Raw genomic sequence first — 23477 nt, forward strand, 5'->3', positions numbered from 1 at the left:
AAGTTCATATTTTCCATTCAATAGTCTCTAACATTAGCCCTAATATACTACATATGGTACACATTTTTTTTCAACCATGTATTTGTATTTCAGTCTCCTGTCCCAATTTAGTGCTCCAAATAAAGGAAGGGAACCCTGGCCATTTCCTCAATTAGTACTTTGCTAAGAGTTGTCCCAGATATGCGGGTGCTCCGATTAGCTGATGGCTAACTAACCAGAATCCACTGTACATATTTTCATCTTGGACTTAGAACATTTTTAATAGATTATGACGCCAAACCTTTGCTTGAACAGCATAAGATGCCAGCAGCACAGAAGCCTCAGGGGAGCAATAAATCTCCTCATCCAAAATCTGTTTCTTCACCTGTGCAAAAGGAATAAGATATTTCAATCCAAATTATGATACAATTCCTGAAGCAAATGGCAATCCCATGCCAGCTTTTAATTATATTATCAGCCAAATACATGCAACAAAATGGCTCACTGATTTTTCTTTGAATGAAGAATCCAATGTGGCCAACACAAGAGTTTAGTATCATACCTCCAACTGGAAAAGTCCTTCTTTAAAATATTTTACTTAATTGATGTATATAAACAACATTTATCATTAAATTAGTGTTACTGCTACATGTTTAAAATTAGGTTTATTCTGGTCAATAAGCAAATTTTACACATATACATTTACTGTTTGTCATTCACTGCCTATAAATATTTGCATCGTTGAACCTATAAATTTAGTCAGCAGATGGATGCACACTCTGTCCTCACTGTTAGCGATGCAAATGATTACTCTTACTTTCTTCATAATTGCCTGACTGACTAGGAGGCATCATAATTTCTGCTGAACCTATTATCAGTCAGAAACTGACCACATCTTTCCATCACCCAATGACAAAGCTCTGTATGACATACTACTGGATAGATTGTTATTCATGCACAAGCATTATTTTATAGTGGCTTCAATTTTCAACTCCTAAACATTCATGTCTTGCCTTATACTCATGATGTGGTTCACAAATTTCCCTGTTCCTCCCTTATTTTCATCCCTCAACAAAGCTGATTTACAGCTGTTTAAAGTTTCCAGACATGAATGATTGGAAATTTTCTCTGACTAGTATATATAGAAGAGTTTAATCTATTCCTCAGACCAACAATGTTAAATGTTTGAAACGTTTTACCATATTAAACAGTACAGCACAGGAACAGGCCCTTTGACTGAACCAACTAAATTTGTAATCAAATGGCCAACTAATCTCTTCAACCTTTACAATGTCCATATCCTAGTTTCCTCACATTCATGTGCCTATTTATGCATCTCTTAAAAGTGCCTATTCAAGATTTTTTAATGTCATTTCTTGTACAGAAGTAAAAGGAGAACAAAATAATTGTTACTCAGGATCTGATGCAGCACAAAACAAACACAAAAGATAAAGGATGAATAATTTAAAAAACACAATTAATTTAAATACACAAGATCATTTATATACATTGATTGTATATGCACAAAGCGATGTTAGGCTGTGCATAATGACTGACAGGGAATAATAAAGTAGTGGTGGAGATAGTGGGTGGAGGTGTTGATCAGCCTTATTGCTTAGGGAAAGTAACTGTTTTGGAGTCTGGTTGTCCTGGCGTGGGTGCTACGTAGTTACCTCCCTAAACAGGAGTAGACAAACAGTCCACAAGCAGGGTGTGTGAGATCCTGCATGATGTTACTGGCCCTTTTCCGGGACCTTTCGGTATAAATGTCCCTGATAGCTGGCTAGACTGGTGCCAGTGATGCGTTGAGCAGTTTCGACCACCTGTTGTAGAGCTTTCATGTCTGCCACAGTGCAGTTTCCATACCAAGCAATGCAGCTTCTTAGGATGCTCTCTACTATGCACCTCTATAATGAGGTGAGTATTCTAGTTAGGCTGCATCTGGAGTACAGTTCTGGTCACCCCATTATAGCATGGGTGTTGAGGCTTCAGAGAGGGTAGAAAAGGGGGTTACCAGGATCGTAAACACAAAGTACACTGCAGATGCTGGGGTCAAAGCAACACGTACAACACACTGGAGGAACTCAGCAGGTCAGGCAGCATCCATGGAAACAAACAGTCAACGTGGTGACTATGAGCCCGCAACGTTGACTGTTTGTTTCCACATCATTCGTACAAGAACCATATGCAATACTCCAGATGCAGCCCTACTAGAATTTTACTGCTATGTAACTTCCTGACTTTTGAACTCAATGCCTTGACTTATAAAAGCAAACATGCCATATGCCTTCTTAACTACCCTATTAACCTGTGTAGCTACTTTCAGGGAGCTGTGAATTTGGATCCCAAGATCCGTCTGCTCTTCAATGACGTTAAGACTCTTACCCTCAACAGTGACCTGTCTCTGATGCAATGCCTGACAGTTATCTGGGTTAAACTCCATCTGCCATTTCTCCGCACACATCTGAAACTGATCTATGTCCCACCATATTCTTTGCCAGTCGTCTATACACTATCCACAACACTACCAACCTTCATATCTTCTACAAACTTACTAAACAACCCACCCACATTTTCATCCATGTAACGTATATATCGCACAAACAGAAGAGGCTTCAGTACAGATTCCAGTGGAACACAACTAATCATAGAACAACTCACTTCGACCACTATTTTCTGTCTTCTATGGGCAAGCTAGTTCTGAATACAAATCGTCAATTTGCCACTCTTCTAGTTCTTAACAGTTCCTGATTTAACTACCCATGTTATGTTCCAGTTCATCCTTCTCTACTCATACGTTGCATCTTCGCCATCATTTGGCCTTCAAGTCTATTTTCAACACGGCCATCTTCTCAATACAGACTCTTCCTTTGCTGTCTACTCCCTCTCTTCATTACTTGGTAATCATTTCAGAGACAAACTGGCTCCTCCAATGGAAGAGGCCTTTCAAATCATTTTGCAAATTTGAAACGGTGTTATTTCATCTTTTACTTTTTCTTGTTCCAGTAAAATTGCACAACTTTCTCTTCCGTGATTTAGTATTTCATTTTCATCAACTTGTTGTAATCACCAGACTTTCATAACTTTTTTTTAAAAAGTCGATTTTCCCAAATAATGTACAATTCTAATCCCATCAGGTACACAGGTTTTGCATTCACTCAGGTCATGACTGCTTTGCTAAGCACACAATAAATAAAACTATATTCCTTTGTGGCTTAATTTTTCAGCTTTCACACGGTCAGGAATAGATGATACAACTGGAAGTAGCCCATTTCCTAGACTTGCTGCCCACGGACCCCGCCAATACCACTGACTGCAAACAGGCTAGAAAAACAGACCTTTGACACAGTGGGCATAGAAAGCTTGTGAACCCTGTAAAAGTTTCTCTATTTCTGTATAAATTATGACCTAAAATGTGATCAGATTTTCACAAGTCCTAAACTAGATAGAGTACCCAATTAAATAAACACAAAATCATTATACTTGTTCATTTATTTATTGAGCAAAATGATCCAATATTACATACATTTGTTGCAAAATGTATGTGAATCTCTATGATAATGCCTTCTACAGAAGCTATTTGGAGTCAGGTGTTCCAATCAATGAGATAAAATTAGAGGTGACAGTTGTAGAGGTGCCCTGCCCTATATATTTAAAAACACATACACACAAAGTCAGGTTACTGACAGAGTCTGCTCTTCTCAAGAGAGATCTGTTTGTGCACCATACTCCGATCAAAACAATTTTTAGAGGACCTTAGAAGAATTGTAGAGATCATGAAGCTGGAAAAGTCCACAAAAGCATTTCTAAAAACCTGAGAGATCATCAGTAAGAGAAATTGACCAAAAAATGGAGGAAATTCAGTACTGTTGCTACTCTCCCTAGGAGTGGGTGTCCTGCAAAGATCACACCAAGAACACAATGTGCAATACTGAAGGAGGTGGAAAAAAAAACACCTGCAAAAATCTCAAGGACTTGCTAAAGTCTCCGTTCACATATCCACTAAGAAAAAAAAACACTGAAGAATTGTGTTCATGCAAGGACACCATGGAAGAAACTGCTACTCTCCAAAAAAAAACATTGTCCCACAAGTGTTGTAAAACTTGAGATGTGCAACAATGTTCTGTGGACAGATGAGACAAAAGCTTAACTTTTTGGCAGAAATGCACATTGCTATATTTGGAGGAAAAGGGGCATTGCACACCAACACCAAAACCTCATCCCAACTGTGAAGCAAGGTGGAAAGAGCATCATGGTTTGGGGCTGCTTTGCTGCCTCAGGGCCTGGACAGCTTGCAATCATTGAGGGAACAAAGAATTCAAAATTGAATCAAGACATTTTACAAGAGAACGCCAAGGTAGCAGTCCGTCACCTGACGCTTAATAGAAGTTGCATAATGTAACAAGACAATATCCGAAAGACAAAAGAACATCAATAATAGAATGTTTTAAAAAGTAGAAAACTTGTGTTTTTTGAATAGCCAAGTCCTGACCTTAATCCTATAGAAATACTGTGGAAGGGACTGAAGCAAGCAGTTAATGCAAGGAAGCCCACCAACAACCCAGAGTTGAAGCAGTCTTGCAAGGAGAAATGGCCTAAAATTCCTTCAAGCCGACGTGCAGGATGTATCAATGGTTACCAAAAACATTTGGTTGAAGTTATTGCTCTACAAGGAGGTCACACCAGTTACTGAAAGCAAAGGTTCATATACTTTTTCCAACAAATATATGTAATATTGGATAATTTTTCACAATAAATAAATGAACAAATATGCTTTTTGTGTTATTTATTTAATAGGGTTCTCTTTATCTAGTTTTAGGACTTCATGACGATCTGATCACATTCTAGTCATATTTACGTAGAAAGAGAAAATTCTACAGGGTTCACAAACTTTCTAGCATCATGTATATATTGAAGGTTACCTATTAACCCATCTGATTGATATGCACCAAGCAAGGATTTACAGGCATTACATTAGGAAAAACATAAAACCTGCAGAAGGAAAATGGACATATACCTGCAGGAAGAAAAGGTGCTGGGTGATTTCTTGGACAAGTTCTTCTTCCACTTTCTCAGGATAGAACTTGGCCAGGAAGTGAAATGTAATCGGATCCTCCTTGGGAACTTCTTGATCCAACACCTGTTAGTAGTGATACAAAAACAAATCCCCAATGAATTTAAAGAGAGTATCATAACTCAGTGGTAATCTCTGTATTTATCTACAATAAAAAAAACTTATAACTGAAATGTTTTTCTCAAAGATAGCACTACTTCATAGCAACTTGAATGACAGAGGTTTGTGAAAGAAATTCTGTGCATTCACAGATATCAGAAACTATTTATATCAGCTTTCAGGAATACCAGAATAGAGTCAAACATAGCTTTGTAGAAAGAAAAAAGAAGTTGAAATATACAATCACTCTTGGTCCCTTTCATACATGTATCCAAATAGAAAGCTATGAAGTGGAAAGATATTTATTTTTAGTTAAATCAAATGAATCAACTAAATCAATGATATTAAAGATAGATGACACAAGGATGCATAACCAGAACATCTTCACCAGCCATTATTATTGATAATGGTATCAGTTTCATTTCAAGTGACAATATGTTTTGAAAGACTACTTACAAAAAGATTGTTTTTATTTTACAAAGCACAAGGTTTCAAAGACACTTTGAAGACTGGCAAAAGTTATTATCTGTATTAATATCATGGAACCAGTTCTGAATGATCAGTGGATTCACACTTGACCCCATCTCTATCACTTCACAGATGCTACCAGTCCTGAAAAACGCTTCACACATTTTGTGTTTTCATTACACATCCTTAATTTTCCATTCAACTTTTATTATCTTTATTAGTATCTTTCATAAAATTATCAATTCTTTCCAACCTATGATACAATGGACACCAAAAGTCAAGCTACACAGTTTACTGGTGCAACTCACTATTAATCCTTATTTGGTCGCTTTTAAGGTACAATAAAGAGATTTGGTCCATTCAAATCCGCAACGTTTTTCTTCAATATTTGTAAACTATAAATTCAGAATTTTTACACAGTCAATTTTTCTAACATTTATAGAAATTCTATTATGTTCCAGATAACATTTTAAGATTTACAGATTAATATGTTTAGAGATCAATACTACAATGTTATCAAGTAATCTTGACAGTTTATAGTTTTAAGCATTCAAATTTAAAATCTCTGCAAACAACAAGATTTTTAAACCAAATAAAAACTTCATACAAACCTTTTTCTCCATTTTTAACCATGCAGAAGTATCCTTTACCATGTATCGCAGTCCAAAGAACCAAGTTTCTCGCAATCCAATTGTTCTACACACCAAGTCAAAGAGGTCTTTCCCTTTCCATTTCACCTGCAAGACATAAAAATGAACAAAATTTGTAATATCTTGAATTTGTAATATCTTGTTTAATATTATCTGTTCCTGTATTTTTTGGCCTGGCAATCTAGACATTGGCAACAGTATGCACAGATGAAGTGGCTGAGACAGCCACAATAGCTTAGTGAATAAGGAATCTGAAGTTTTACAACCAGGATAGCTTTCATTTTTTAAAGAAGTCTGAGATAAGTTAACTTACTTGGTATCACTGAGTGATGATACAACCTAGCCAAAGCACCTGCCAACCATGTTCAGACTGAACTACCAAATAGATGATCCATCTCAATTCCCTCTGAAGAACACCATCATAGAAGCCAATTCAATTCAGAGAGATTTTAAGAAAGAGTTGCAAGTACAGCGAAGTGCTACAAACTCTCCCCCACCCCATTCCACAAGAAGCTGCACCTCTAGGTAGGCTCTTACAGTACACCTACAAGACTGGTTTCTACCTGACAATGCAAAACCTGCCCAGGCCTACCTTCTTCACAAAAAGCAAGACAAATCCAATACAGCTCTTATGACACAATCAATGTATTTACAATTATAGAAGCCGTCATCGACAGTACTATCAAGCAGCACCTACTTACAGGCGGAAAGTGAGCAGCCAGATGTCTTAGCACTTTATGCCACCAATGACATCGGTAGTAAAATGGAGGAGGTCCTGAAGAGAGAATTTAAGGAGTTAGGTAGAAAGTTGAAAAGCAGGACCTCCAAGGTAGTAACCTCTGGATTGCTGCCTGTAGCACACAACTGCGAGAGAATGAATAGGATAATTTGGCAGATAAATGAGTGTCTAAGGAACTAGTACAGGGGGCAAGGTTTCAGATATTTAGATAATTGACATCTCTTCTGGGAAAGGTATGCCTTATACAAAAGGCACAGGTTACACCTGATCCCAAGGGAGACCAATACCTTTACAAGCAATTGGTTTACAATCAGAGGCAGTGCGTAAGGAGACTGTTAACCAGGAAAGGCTGATGATAGGCCAAAACTGCAGTCAATGGGATGAGTTGCAATGTAAAGGGGGGGGGGGGGAGAGGAGTCAAAAAAAATGAAAAGGGTGACAATTCAGGACTCAATGTGTTACATTTGAATGCATACAGTATATGGAATAAGATAAATGATCCTGTAGTGCAGTTACAGAATGGCAGGTATGATGTTGTGGATATCACTGAGTCAAGACTGAAAGCACATCAGTTGGGAACTTAACATCCAAGGGTACACATTGTATTGAAAGGACAGACAGGTGAGCAGAAGGGGTGACATGGCTACATTGGCAAAACAGTAAGAAATCAAATCCTTAGAAAGAGGTGATATAGGATCAGAAGTTGTAAAATCCTTACGGGTAGAGTTAAGAAACTGCAAGGGTAAAAAAATCCTCATGGGAGTTAGATACAGGCCTCTGAACAGTAGCCAGGATACAGGCTATAAACTACAACAGGAAATAGAAAATGCACAGCAAAAGGGCAACATTACGATAGTCATGAAGGATTTCAATATGCAGGTAGATTGGAAAAATCAAGTTGGTGCTGGATCCCAAGAGAAAACTCGTAAAATGCCTATGAGATGGCTTTTTAGAGCAGCTGGTGGCTGACAGCATGAAGGAAAAGGCAATTATGAATTGGGTGTTCTGTAACAAAACAGATTTGATTAGGAAGCTCAAGGTAAACGAAGCCTTAGGAGATAAGAGATCATAATATGATTGACTTCACCCTGCAATTTGAGAGGATGGAGCTAAAGTCAATGCATCAGTATTATAGTGGAGTAAAGGGAATTATAGATGCATGAGAGAGGAACCGGCCAGAGTTAATTAGAAGGGGGCACTAGCAGGGATGAGGGCAGAACAGCAATGACTGGAGCTCCTGAGAGAAGTTCGAAGGCTCAGGATAGATACATCCCAAAGTAGTAGTATTCTAACAGCAGGATGATGCAGCCAGGGCTAACAAGGAAAGTCAAAACAAATGCAAAAGAGAGTATATTATAGAACACAAATTAATGGGAAGCTTTTAAAAGCCAGCAGAATGCAACTAAAAAGCTGTAAGGGGAGGGAAAAAGATGAAATATGAAAGTAAGACAGCCAATAATATCAGCGAGGATATCAAAAGGCTTTTTAGATATACGGAAAGAGAGGTGAGAGTAGATATTGGACCACAGGGAAATGATGCTGGAGAAGTTGAAATGGGGGACAAGGAAATTCCAGATGAACTAAGTATGTTGCATCCGTCTTTATTGTGGAACACACTAGCAATATGCTGAAAGTTCAAGATTATCAGGGGACAGAAGCAAGTACAATTGCTATTACTAGGAAGAAGGTGCTTGGGAAGCTGAATAGTCTGAAGGTGGCTAAGTCACCTGGACCAGATGGATACACCCCAGGATTCTGAAAGAGGTGGCTGAAGAAGATTGTGAAGGCATCGATAATGATCTTTCAAGAATCAATGGATTCTGGCATGGTTCCAAAGGACTGTAAAATTGCAAATGTCACTCCACTCTAAGAAAGGAGGAAGGCAGAAGAAAGGGAATTGTAGGCCAATTAGTCTGACCTCAGTGGTTGGCAAGATGTTGGGAGTCGATTGTAAAGGATGTAGTTTCAGAGACACATGATAAAACAGGCTGCAGTCAGCATGGTTTCCCGAAGGGAAAAATGTTCCTGTTTAAGAAGGTGCTGCTGAAGTTAAGCGACCACTTGCTGGTGGCCAATGAAACAAAGAGAGCAACTATAAATACTTTGCTATTCATACTTTTTCTGGTAAACAATCGCTGTAACAGTTGCCTGTGGCCTCCCTACCGAAGTTCGGTTGAATCACCTGTACGTCCTGGCATTTTTGTGGTGTGGGCTGGAGTCTCAAAGAGGCAGGACGGTTGCAGCACGTCGGGCTGAAATTGCTGGAGCTGACTTGGAGGCAATTCGATGTGGCGGAGCAAAGGCAAAGCGAAGTTGAGAAAAGATCCAAGGTTTGATCGATTTAAGAGCCGAAACAAATTGGAAAGGTTGGGTAGTGGCATAATTGAGGCAGCAGAGCCCAAGCGCGTATCAAAGCGGCAAAGAATGAGGAATGACCCAAAGTTTGGATGATTTAAGCACGGGCCAGATTGAAATGGTCAGGCTGTCAGGGTCAGAGGCAAAGGACAGTCCAATATGGCTCGCTGTTCTGCAGTGTTTGATCATCTGTGCTGGATAGAGGCTGCAGTTTGCAACTAGTGGACTTCTGGATGGGCTGAAGTGATGCCTGGTTTTGTGAATGCTGTTTGCTTGCTTTTATTGTTTGCACAATTTGTTTTTTTTCTCTCTCTCTGCACAGTGGGTGTTTGATGGTCTTTTGTTTTTAATTCTATTGGGTTTCTTTGTTTCATGGCTGCCTGTAAGGCGACGAATCTCAAGGTTGTATAAAGTATACATACTTTGATAATAAATGTACTTTGAACTTTGCCTGACAAATCTGTTGGAAGTCATTCACGAAATAGAAAGCAGGATAGACAAAGGAGAATCAGTGGACTTGAATTTTCAGAAAGCCTTTGACAAAGTGCTGCACATGAGGCTGCTTAACAAGATACGAGCACATGGTATTACAGGAAAGATACTAGCATGGATAGAGGATTAGCTGATTAGCAGGAGACAAAGACTGGAAATAAAGAGAGCTTTTTCTGGTTGGCTGCCAGTGACTACTGGTGTTCTGCAGGGGTCAGTGTTGGAACTGCTTTTTTTAAAATGTTATTATCAATGATTTGAATGATAGAATTGATGGCTTAGTGGCCAAGTCTGCAGATAATATTAGGTGGAGGGCCAGGTAGTGTTGAGGAAGCAGAGAGGCTGCAGAAGGACTTAGATTAAGAGAATGAGCAAAGTGGCAGATGGAATACATCTGCCATTTTGAATAGTTCCTGGGAGTTATGTTGTCAAAGCAGCTGACATGGACCAACACCTCGATGCTTGTAAAAAGGCACAACAAAGACTCTTCTTCCTCAGAAAGCTGAAACAGGCCAAACTCTAACAAAAGCTATTGCTTAACTTCTACAGAAGCACAATTGAAACCATCCTGACCAACTGTGCCACAGTGTGGTATGCTAGCTGCACAGCCGCTGAGCGACAAGACCTGCATGGCGTGATGAAGGCGGCCCAGCAGCAGACTCAGGAGGAAAGCAATCAGCATAACCAGAGACACCACACAGCCCAGCCACTCCCTGTTTGACCCGCTTCCGTCCAGCAAAAGGTTCAGGACACTAAAAACCAGAACAAATAGACTGAGGAACAGCTTCTAACACCACAGCTGTGGCCTCCATCGCACCACTCCCACAGAACAATGACTGAAACTGTGAGCACACACAAGGACTCAAATACTTGCACTAATGGCACTTTGTGCATTACTGTGACATTCTGGTGCTGCTGTAACTTATTTTCTGCTACTTATCTAATTAATACCGTTTTTCTATTACTGTCTTGTTTTTATCTACCACTTTGATTGCCTGAGAGGAAGCCAGAGTTTCATTGTACCTATGTATAATGATAATAAAGATCATTCAATTCAATTCATGCACTTTGATTGAAGCAACAAAAGTGTATACTATTTTATCAACAGGTAGAAAATACAAAAATCCAAGGTGCAAAGGGACTTGGAAGTCCTCATGCAGGATTCCCTAAAGGTTAATTTGCAGGTTGAGTAGATGATGAAGAAGGCAAATGTAACTGTAAAGCCCTGGTTAAGATTTTTACTGCTACTCTGTAGGTATTTCATTTTAGCAGTTTTGTAAGAGCAGTCTATTCAGCTCTTAGCATGTTTGGGTTTGAGCTAAAGCTAAGTGACTATGTTGCTCAACTAAGGAATGTTGTGTCAGCCAATCAAGATGGTGGAATTGGGTGTAGGTTCTAGAGGACGCTGGGCAGAGAAATTTTTTGTGAGGGACACTGGTGTGGGTCAAGGTCTTTTGGCGGGAGCTGAGAGAAGACAGCAGGGAAGATGCCCGAGGATGCCATCCCTGTTGCAAAAGGTGCCAGGTGCAGATGAACAACTTCAAGGAGGAAGGACCAACATTCCCATGGGGGAGCCCATTTGTTCGATGTAGATTCTGAACAACATTTGGAAGGTGGCATGTGCTTTCATGCAGACCGCGGGTTCAATGCACGAGTTAAAGACAATTTCATGTTGAGCTGTAACTTAAGTGCACATTTGGACTGGGTTAACTGTAATGGGCCCTTTTCCCCCCTTTTCTTTTTCCTACTAACAGTTCAATAAAGCTGACATTTGTAATTATACTTTCTTGATAATTGTAAGCAGTGTATGATCTGTTATGTCTTGCCAATGGCTAATTGCATGGGTGCAGTATTAACATAGTATTTGCACAGAATGGGGATCGGGTGGTTGAGACACCCCAACTTCCAGGTTTTGGTGGGACCCAAGTCATACTGACCATAGACGTACTGAGTTTGAGAAAGGTGGTTCTCAATGCCGAGTCCAGTGGCTGTTAGCAAGGGGCTAACAAGCTGCATCTCTAGAGATGCCTGGAAAAAAGGGGCTTCACAGTATTTGCACTCATCTTGAGAGGACGAAAATATAAAAGCACGGATAGAATACTGAGGCTTTGTAAGGCACTGGTGAGCCCTCATTTGGAGTACTGTGAGCAGTTCTAGGCCCCTTATCTAAGAAAAGATGTCCTGGCAGTGGAGAGATTCAGAGGAGGTTCACGAGAATAATTCCTGGAATGAAAGAATTATTGTAGGAGGAGCATTTAATGGCTCTGGGCCTGTACTCATTGGAATTCAGAAGATGGGGGGGGAGGGGAGGAGGAATCTCATTGAAACCTATCAAATGTTGAAAGGTCTAGATAGAGTGGATGTAGGGGACATTTCCTATAGCCTCAGAATAATGGAATATCCAGATGAGGAAATTCTTTAGTCAGAGTGTTATGAATCTGTGCGATTCGTTACCACAGACAGATGTGTAGGGCAAGGTCATTGGGTGCATTTAAGATGGAGGTTGATAGATTCCTGATTAGTCAGGGTGTGAAAGGTTACAGGGAGAAGGCAGGAGAATGGGGTTGAGAGGGAAAATGGATCAGCCATGATTAAATGGTGGAGTAGATACAATGGGCTGAATGGGCTAATTCTGCTCCTATCTCTTATGGTCTTACTAATAACCTACTAGATGAAAGCAGTTTGCCTTTTGCCAAAACTATTCTGTCCCAACTTCATCACAACCTTAGCCCACACATGGGCCAATGAGAAACAGGTGATACCATTATACAAAATCAACAGTCCCACTATCCAATAACAACTCACAATAACCATCATCTCTGCTGGAAACTACAATACTTAGGTACTTGGTAAAACCAAGACCCGTCTTGGCCAACATAACTATTCCTAATGTTCAAAAAGCTTTATCAGAAAATGATTTAGAGTTGCTAACCCTGTGAAACAATACTCCAGTATAAATCATGCTGTCTTCAGCAATGACAAGAAAACAGGCTTAAAAATTGAAACTGGCAAGGGCAAATAATGTAATAAAATCTGTTAGAAAGGGACATGTTCATAATTAAAGATGCCTTTTCTGAAGTATCCGAAACTAAACTGAAAATTAACTGAGATGAAGAGTGTGTACACATTCTAAAATAATTGCATCACCCTTTTACTTGGGAAAGAATTTAGCATTGCTTCCAAGTTTAGACATGCTTTAGCAGTGTCATTACATATTACTTGAGTTATATTTAATAAAAAGGAACAGATGTTAATCTGACATTTTATCTCTTAACATTGAAACAATCTTTAAATTTCATGTCCTAATAAATGGACCTATGATTTCCATTTGTTTTTATACTCCTGTTATACTTCCTTACATTTATGTATATATAGGGTATGTGAAATCATGCTGCAATTACATCTGCAGGCCTGGAATAGGTCTGAGGTCTCAGGCCTCTGTCAGTCAGAGTTAACCATGGATATTGCGTCCTAGCTATCTAAACACACAAGCTTAGGCAGTATGATACGGAGAGCAAGCTGTTGCCCATGTAGCAAGCTCCCCCTCTCCACACATCTGATAAACCCAAAGGAACAGCAGAGACCGACACAATTGGTACCAGCAGCAACGCAGGAGTTGCCAGTCAACATTGAACTCAATGTAAGACTCTCTTAGGGACTCCAGCTACAGGATTTTCCCTTGAGTTTACTTCTGAAGCCTTCCCCGTGAGTGGGTATAACCACAAGGCAGTGGAGGTTTGAGATCGGGCTCTTCCTTCGCCTAGATGACCTGCCAACCACAGCTGACGAGTCACATCTGCCCAAAGCAATTCGTTTTAAGGCACCAGTAACCTTCCTTTGCCCCCTCCTGTCAGCAGAAATGGTTCTGCCTGACTTAGCAGCTAAGCCACACGTGAAGGCCAGGAGCTGGACTTGGTTGTCAGAGGCTATTTGAGGTGCACGCCATTGGGAGCATTTAGTAGGTAGTGGAACCTTATCTCATTACTGTCCCCAGATATTCCAATCTGAAACAGGTACAATTATAGAAAAAGTGTTTCTATTGGTAATTCATCATGGTAAAGTGTAACAGAAAATGGCGATTGGGTTGCACACAATAAAATGGACTTGGGCTACGTCCACACTACACCGGATAAATCCGTAACCGAAGCTTTTTCTCTTTGTTTTTACCCTCCATCCACACTAAAACAGCGTTTTCGTCCCCCGAAACTGGAGCTTTCCAGAAACGCTCTGCAGGGTGTGTAATTTTGAAAACGCCGCTTGGGCAGATCAGTGTGGACGGGGTAACCGGAGAAATCTAAAAACGCTCTCATGACAGATGGTGACGGCAGCGTGCCATTTCTTTGTTTTCTTGAACGCAACCTAACAATTTCAGAACAGACGGCAACAGACTGAAGCCAGAAGAGTTAGAATGTACTCAGATACTTTGACCCATAACTTACTGAATAAATAAGTATACTCACTTTGCCCTGTTTTCTGTCCTTGTTTGTATGGTGGTTTACCTATTTATGCAAGTACTTCTCTGACAATAGATGTATAACAGCCTAATGTAACATTGTATGGAAATACAAGATAATACTGATGCAGACATGATTTATACATTTAACAAGGAGCTTTATTAATGCAACAGAGTTCGTCAGTTTTTCAATGTTCGACATCAGCTGGGTCATACTGTCCGTGAACTCCCCATCGGTTGCCTCCATACGCTCTAGTATTTGTTTTTCTTTTAGTTTTAAGTCCTCCTGCGTGAGAGCCAACAGCTGCCCATCATTTAAGTTTTTCTAGTCTGCAACTGAACAAACACGCACCATCTTTCACAGCGAGATTCAACACCAAATATTCGCTTGTTTTCGATAGATGTGTCCTGCGCATGCGCAGGAGGAGGAGATTCGCCGAAATATAGGTTTCGATGTGGACAGAGTTATTTTTTAAAATGCCTAGTATGGGCGACTATCGTTTTTACATGAAACCGGCGTTTTCAAAATTATCCAGTCTAGTGTGGTAATTAGTTTCTTTCCTCTCGCGATTAGGTTTACATTTTCTGCATCAATGGATTGTATCACGTTATATCCATCCCATCATTCATTCCCATGGCTACATTACTTTCCACAACCTGCCAGTCTATTTGCACTGTAGGCTCTTCTGCCACAACCCATAAAGCATAGTAGTATGCAAATAGGACTACATCTTAAGCAGCAGATTCTTAAGTCACAATCTCAAACAAATCTGATGGCCTTTCTGGCAAAAGGTGTTCTGTTTCCTTAAACTGCTGATGATTTTAAAACTTCAAAATTTATAAAATTTAAATAATACAAATTAAACATTAAAAAACAGCTGCACTAAAAAAAAGGCTTATCTGGAATTGTGTTAAAAAATCTGTTTCTTTAATATTTCCAAGGAAAGGAAATTGTCTTTCTGGTCCATATGCAATTTCACGGCCTCCCCAGTTCAGTTACAAGGGATGAACAAAAGATGCCTGCGATGTTCATAATCTATAAAAAAAACTCTTCAATCTTAGACAGCTATGAATAGAGTCATACCACAAACACAAGCTACTCCTGGTGTAAAACTGCAGAACAGATATCAGGAACTAGTGGACCTGTTAACTATCATTAACCAGGAAATCTCAATGGAACCTCTAACTGAAAAACTGTACCAATCTGACCCAAACCTTTTTCCTCATCTTTATCCCACTTACCTTTATTCCAAGTTCTCCTTTCTCATTTTCAAGGCAATACATTTTAGTACATTACAACATCTGCAAACTCCAAATAAAAAAAGAGTCCCAGTCGCTGACTGTGGCTATTATCTGCTTAACTAAACTGACTTATGGCATTTAGATAACTCATCCAAAACCAACAGGGATAAACATATTTAAACAAAATTATTTAAAATAATAGAAGTATCAATGTTTAGGGCATTCTGCGTTACTTCAATTCATTACTCCATTAATACAATGTGGGTTCCCTGGAACACAATCCTAAATCTAAAGGCGAATATTTCTGAGGAATAACAGCAAAACTGGTTGAATACCTGAAATGAGGCAACAAAAAAAACTAAATTAAAGAATAAGTGTGCATTTTTGTGGCACAATTACATTCTGAATGTTTAAATGAGTTTCACAAATTGAATATAACAGTTACTTTCAAGAAAGACAAATCTAAAAAACTAGTAGATCAATTAACAAAACAGGCAAATCAATGTTTGGCTGCAATTCTTTTCAAACGGTAGAGGCCAGACTAAGAGTGGTCCACCACGCTCAGCTCAGGGCTAACAAACCTGACTTGTCAAAAAATATATATTGTTACGCAAGCAGCATTGAAGAAAACCTTCATTGCAGTCCTAAACATACTTGCTGCCCATTACGCTGCTGAAGTAATCAAATCTCACATTTGCCACCGTTCTTTGTTATACGCAAAACAATTGTTGCACTTGCCTACATAAAGGCAATGACATTTCAGAACATTGGAATAATCTAAGGATACAAACTGTTAAAACATTTTATACATCTAAAACAGAAACTCACTCATACCTCACAACTGAATTCCATTTCTGCATCCATGGTAATAACCTTAACTTTGAAGGTTTTAGGTTGTTTCTTCTTTAAGCCCATTATCGACATTTTCCTTCTAAATCCTTTGAAGGATACCATCAAGTGTAGTTTTAAACCTGACAATAGAAAGCAATAATAATGCCATATGTACAATTAAGACAACTTACAAAAGTGCTGAGTATTGATATGCCATGGCCTCCCTCCACACAATGCTCCATAACCATACTCCCAAATATACACAAACAACCCTTCTCTTTCTGTGCTTTTGTTGATATACCTTTACCCAGAGGTGGAGCACTTAGTGAAGAGGAAGCATACTAAATGTTTATGAAGCAAAAATTAAGCAGGGCTCCTGAGAATTATAAGGAGTTTAAGTAGGGACTTAAGAGAGCTAGGAGACACAAGAGGGCCTTGGCAAGTAGGATTAAAACCCCAGGGGCTTCCACATGTATGTGAAGAACAGAAGGATGGCCAGAGAGAGGGTAGGACTACTCAGTGATAAAAGGAGAACTACCGTAGATTCCGGACTACAGAGCGCACCTGATTTTTAGCCGCTGGCACTAATTTTAGAAATAAAATCATTTTTTTAAATGTAAAGGCCGCACCGGATTTTAGGCCGCACCGGATTTTCGGCCGCAGGTGTCCCACGTTGTAATATGAGATATTTACACAGAAAGATATTACACGTGAGGATTTTTTTAACTTTTAATTAAATCCATATGGTAACAAAAACAAATACATATTGCAAATGCTTTTTTTCGAACCGTGCCCGTACGCGGCTACTTTTAAATATACGTTGCGTATACTTCTTTACTGAACAACATTCCAATATCTCCTAACGACTGGTAAAAAATATATATACTGCAGCCTACCAGGAAAAGTTATTGATACCTTTAACTTAAAAGCAGAGTTCGCTCGGATCCAAAGCCGCTCGCGTAATGCCGCTCCCCCCCTCCTTTCCGTTTCATCGCAAACGGCATTTAAAAGCAGATTTCGCTCAGATCCAAAGCCGCTCGCGTAATGCCGCTCGACCCCCTCCTTTCCGTTTCATCGCAAACGGCATTTTCCCACAAGACGCCGCGAAACCGGGTGTGTCGTCATAGCATCCCGCGATGTAGTACAGAAAACAAATATAGTTTAAACTAAGAGGGTAGGTAGCACAATGCTTCGAGTGTTTTCCATGTTGATGAGGGTGAGTACAAATGACTGATTTACAATAATTTAATTGTGAAAGTGCGCTTGATTTATCGTACAATTTCATTGGACCTCTGTGAACTACTCATCAATTTTATTGGTCTACTGTTACGAGGCAAAATGTTTACGAGGCGGCATGAAAAAAACCTTGCATTAGCCGCATCGGATTATTGGCCGCAAAGTTCAAAGCTGTTCAAAATGTGGGAAAAAAGTAGCGGCTTAAAATCCGGAATCTACGGTATATGCCTGGAAACAGATGAGATAGGGAGGTCGTTAATGATTACTTTGCTTATGGGCTTGCTAGAGAGAAGGACTTTGATAAGTACAAGGTTAGGATATAACAGGCTGGAGCATATAGAGATTAAGAAAAAGAAAGTGTTGAAGTTTCTGAAATACTCAAGTACAAGTTCCTGGGACCAGACCAGACTACTATGGGTAGCAAGGAAGAGATTACAGCGACATTGACGATGAACTTTGTCTCTTCCCTGGCCATATGAGCGGTATCAGAAGACTAAAGGATGGTAAATGTCATTTTGTTATTCGAGAAAGGTATTAGGAATAATCCTGGGAATTATAGTCTCGCATTACTAGTGGGAAAACTTATGGAGAGTATTCTTAGACACAGGATTTACAAGCATTTGAAGCAGCACGGTAGCTTCATCTAGAAAGTTGCGAGGCACAAGATCTATGGAAGATTGGCTCCACAGATTCTGAATTGGCCTTCCCACAGAAGGCAGAGGAAGGTAGTATATGGAGCATATTCTAGCCAAAGGTTGGAGACTAGTGGTGTTCCACAAGATACTGCTGCTCTGTGTTTTTTGTAATTAATTTGGATGAGAAAGTGAGGGGTGGATTAGTAAATCTGCAGATGACACGATGGTTGGAATTGTTGTGAATAATGTAGAAGGCTGTCTTGGGTCACAATGGAATGCATAGATGGCTGTGAAGTGGCAGATGGAGTTCAATTCAGGAAAGTGTGAAGTGATACACTTTGGAAGATCAAACTTGAAAGCAGAATACAAGGTTAATAGCAGGAGGAACCGAGGGATTTGGGGTGCAAGATCACTGATTCCTCAAAGCTGTTACACAAACTGACCAGGTGGTTAAGGGTGAATGTGGTATGCTAGCCTTCATTAATCAGGGGATTGGTTTTCAAGAGCTGTGAGATTATGCTGCAGCTCTATAAAACTCTTGTTAGTCAATGCTTGGAATACTGTGTTCAGTTCTGATCACCTAAGGAAGGATGTGGCAGCTTCAGAGAAGGTGCAGAGGAGATTTACCAGGATGTTGCCTGAATCAGAGAACATTTCTTAAGCAGAATGGTCGAGTTATCTGGAGCTTTTCTCTTTGGAGAGAGAGGATGAGAAGTAACTTGATCAAGGTGTATTTGATTATGAAAGGCACAGATAAAACGCACAACCATCCAGGGCAGCAATGGCCAATACCAAAGGATATCAATTTAAGGCAAGTGGAGGAAAGTTAGGAGATGTCAAACGTAGTGTTTTTTTTAAATGCAAAATGGTGGATGCCTGAAATTCACTTCCAGCAGTGGCACTACAGGCTGATACAATAGGGATATTTAAAAGAGCCTTTGATAGGCACAGGAATGCAAGAAAAAAATGCAGGGCTCTGAGCTATACAAGGAAGAGTTACAATGATCATGGAGTGGGTTTATATACAGTAGTGTGCAAAAGTCTTCAGCACCCTAGGTTTTACACAAACGCTTTTTTGATCTTCTGCATTGGTGCTTCAGTAGAATAGTGCAATTTTTAGATTTCCAAACATTCATTTTCCAAAAAAATTAAATGTTAATAGAGTATTTTTCTGTATTTCATTAAAGTAAGTAACATATTAAGTAATAGACAACTTTACAAGCTTGATTACTTTGTAGGTCTATAGCCCAATGCATGATTAAACAAAGTTAACAACTGGATGCTAATGATCAATGACATAATGAGTTAAATGAACGAAACTAATTTACTGAAACAGAAACAAGTGTATAAGGAATTAAACTCGGCAAAGAATAATCAAACTAGAAGTTGAGGATGTGACAGTTTAACCTGCAAATCATAAATTCTTACACCATTGAAAGAATAAGCATAGCAATAAAACACAAGGTGGTCTTCCCGTATCAGCAAGGTTTCTCCCAGGATGAAATTTTGCTGTAGACAGGATGTACTGCCTAAGTTCTTCTGAAAAAGCACAAAGAAATGAGCCTGGTTGAGGACTCAGCCACAGAAACTGAGAGCAGCAGTTGAGACTCACAATCTGACATCCCTTCTAAATCAGAAGTCCACCACTGCTATCAGCTTGAACTCACAGAAACCACTGGAACCCAAGGACACCTCTCTACAGTCTGGAGAAGTCTTGTCAGAAGTAGTCTTCATGGACTGACAATTCAAAATTTGAAATTTTGGTTCAAACAGGAGGCAGTTTGTCCGTCGAAGAGCTGGAGAGCACTGTGTGGATGCGTGTCTGCAGCCAACAGTGAATCACAGCAGATGCTCCCTGCAGGTTTAGGACTGTATTTCTGCAAATTGAGTTGGTGATCTGGTCAGAGTTAATGTAATCCACAATGCTGAGAAGTACAAGCAGATTCTCATCCATCAAGCAATACCATCAGGGAGGTGTCTGATCCATCCCAACTTCATTCTGCAACAGGACAATGACCCCAAACACATAGCCAAGGTCATAAAGAACTACCTTCAGCAAAAAGAACAAGGAGCTATGCAACAGGTTGGCTGGCCTCCACAGAGCCCTGATCTCAACATCATCGAGGCTGCCTGGGATTACCTGGACAGACAGAAGCATGCGAGACAGACAAGGTCTGCAGAAGACTGAGGCAATTTCTCCAAGATGTTTAGAGCAGCCTACCAGCCAATTTTCTTATAAAACTGCATGATAGTCTACCCAAGAGAACTGAAGCAACACACACAAAATGCTGGTGGAACGCAGCAGGCCAGGCATCTATAGGGAGAAGCGCTGTCAACGTTTCCGGCCGAGACCCTTCGTCAGCACTTCTCCCTATGGATGCTGCCTGGCCTGCTGCGTTCTACCAGCATTTTGTGTGTGTTGCTTGAATTTCCAGCATCTACAGATTTCCTCGTGTTTGCCTAAGAGAACTGATGTAGTTTTAAAAGCAAACAGTGGTCACATTCAATAATGATTGGATTTCGTTCTTTTACTGTTTACTGCTCTTTAAAGTAAATTTTTGATAGAAACGTCTCATTTCATTATTTTTGAAATATGTTTGCTTTACAGAATTTTTTTTAAATACACATGCCTAAGACTTTTGCACACAGTACTGTAGGTCAGCACAACATTATGAGCTGATGGACCTGTACTATACTGTTCCATGTTCGAAGTTTTCAAAGAAATTGCACAGTATAAATGTTAACACCTAACAGTTCTCAAATCTCTACTCCCATAGCTTGGGGCTACCTTTTCTAGAAAGAGCTAAATTGATCATTTCTCTACACAAAGAGACTAAAGACTGGGAAATTATGCAGCTGTAGATTTTCCAGTAGCTTAACATAGCCCACAATAATCAAAGACAGAAGTGTAGAAGAAAAATTAGAACAAAGCATGGCAACACTATCACAGTGCTCCAATATCCATTTTGACAAGACTGTGGTAAAAATAAGCAATGTTTTCATCAACAACAGTCTCTAGAGAATGGTGCAAAAAACAAAAAAACATGCAGTGAGCAGCAGTTCTGAGTGTGAAAGTGCCTTGTTAACGAGAGAGGTCAGAAGAGAATGGCTACTGTGGTTCAACCTGACAAGAATACATTTGGATTACCTGATAATACTGAATCCAAGATGGTGTGACAATCTGAAAATGCTTCTCAATGGAAACCCCAAATAGTGAACCCAGTGCTTTCAAAACTCTTCTTCTGTTCATATTCTCCCACAAAACTCACATTAATTTCAAAACACATCTCAACATATAAATATTGTTAATATCCTTAGAACAGCAACACACACAAAATTCTGGAGGAACTCAACAGGCCAGGCAGCATCTATGGAATAAAAGGATTCAGGCCGAAACCTTTCAACAGGACTGGAGGGAAAAAAAGCAGAGGAGTAGATTTTAAAACATGGTGGGGTGGGGGGGGGGGGGGGGAGAGAGAAACACCAGGCAATCGGTGAAACCTGGAAAGGGAGGGATGAAGAGCTGTGAAGGTGACTAGAGAAAGAGACATTAGGCCATGGAAGAAAGGAAAAGGGGAAGGAGCGCCAGTGGGGGGCTATAGGTGGGCAAGAAAATGAGGTGAGAGAGGGAAAAGGGGATGGGAAATGGATTAGGAGGTTTGGGGGCATTACCTTAAGTCTGAGATATCGATGTTCATGCCATCAGGTTGGAGGCTACCCAGCCGGTATATAAGGTGTTGTTCCCCCAACCTGAGTTTGGATTAATTTTGACAGTAGAGGAAACAACAAGGCCGCTGAGATTTGAGATCCAAGTTTTCCTCCTCCAAGATGAGCTGCCAACCACAGCTGACAAACCCCACATGCCCAAAACGACTGATTTTAAAGCATCAATAACCCGCCTTTGCCCCTTCTCCTGTCAGTAGAAACGGTTCTGCCAGGCTTACTAAGCAACAAGTGAAGGCCAGGAGTTGGATTTGGTTATCAGAGGCAATTTGAGTCGCACGCCATTGCGAGCATTTAACAGGTAGTGGGAACTTATCCCCGTTGCCACCCCCGGCTATGACAACCTTAAGGAAACTGTGGATGAATTGAGATGCAATAATATTTTCCTTTTGAGATATGTTTGTCTTGTGTCCTCCTTACAGATAAGCAAAGTCTTTACTTTTCATTTGTTACTTACGGATCGATAGAGGATAAAGTGAAGCGAGCGGGAAGGAAAATAAATGTGGATTTACTTAAAAGTTGGAAGGGTAGGCTGCCTCTACCCAGTGATTTATTTCACAACAAAACATCAATGGTTAAATGAAACAAAAGCGTTATTTCTGCAAACGTGTACATAATACCATTATCCCTAATTATAGATAACAGAAAAATATCTGCGTTAAAAAAAACATAACAAGTCCTTCAAAGATCAAACATTCCGGAGGCCGAACTGTGCGTTCAATGCAAAATCTGAACAACAGTTTTCAAAATTAACCCACAGATATATACGTTCTTTGAGACGGGTCATCCTTAAATCTATCGCAGTTTGAATCGTGCCTGATACTCACGGACGTAGCAAGGCCCAGCCCGAGCCCCGGACTCGAGTTATAGCAAGTGCCTGCGAGGCGACACAAACACCGGCCTCAGACCGACAACAGACAGCACAGCGATCCCAATAACCAGGCCATGACCTGGCCCGCGACGTTTAACTCTGTTGGCGATCTGTTTAAGCAGCCAGTCCACCAAGGCTGCGGGCTAGGTCGAAGGACGGCGAGTCACCGCTCCCCGGCAGAGCGCGCCCTCCAGGTGGGATGAGCAACCCGCAGCGGAGCGCCTCACAGTCCTCTCCTCACCTGCCCAACCCTCCAGCGCAGCTCTCTCCTTCTCTCTTCCTAGCCCTGCCTTCCCCTCCAAAGATCCAAAGTACATTGATTATCAAAGTATACAACCCTGAGATTCACCTTCCCCCAGACAGCCACGAAACAAAAAAAAAACATGGAACCCGTTCAAAGAAAAAGTCACTTTTCCAACAACAATAATTCACACAAACGGCAGAATACAAAACACTAAATCATCGAACCAGTCCAGTCATATGCAGTTCAATCTAGCACAATGGCGTTTGTTAACTTATGGTCTCAGTGCCACATCAAAATAACAACAAAAGAGAGCAACCAGAAACACATCGTAATGTGAACTACATAGTCCAATCCATAAACTGTATCAATTAAACCTGACCCAAAACACA

The 23477-nt window shown here is 40.2% G+C and overlaps 1 protein-coding gene across 1 annotated transcript in view; it reads right to left on the reverse strand.

Moving 5' to 3' along the window:
* Window positions 1-23098, reverse strand: part of nf2b (NF2, moesin-ezrin-radixin like (MERLIN) tumor suppressor b) — a 61832-nt gene extending 38734 nt beyond the window's left edge. The window contains exons 1-5 of the mRNA XM_073053573.1: window positions 22801-23098; window positions 16383-16519; window positions 6232-6357; window positions 4997-5119; window positions 281-364 (exon numbers count right to left, since the gene is read on the reverse strand). Of these exons, the coding sequence (XP_072909674.1) occupies window positions 281-364; window positions 4997-5119; window positions 6232-6357; window positions 16383-16502 (453 nt within the window). The 5' untranslated portion in view covers window positions 16503-16519; window positions 22801-23098. The remainder of the gene's footprint in view (window positions 1-280; window positions 365-4996; window positions 5120-6231; window positions 6358-16382; window positions 16520-22800) is intronic.
* Between the last annotated feature and the right edge of the window lie 379 nt (window positions 23099-23477).

Source organism: Hemitrygon akajei, chromosome 8 (assembly GCF_048418815.1).
Source record: "Hemitrygon akajei chromosome 8, sHemAka1.3, whole genome shotgun sequence".
Classification (NCBI taxonomy): Eukaryota; Metazoa; Chordata; class Chondrichthyes; order Myliobatiformes; family Dasyatidae; genus Hemitrygon; species Hemitrygon akajei.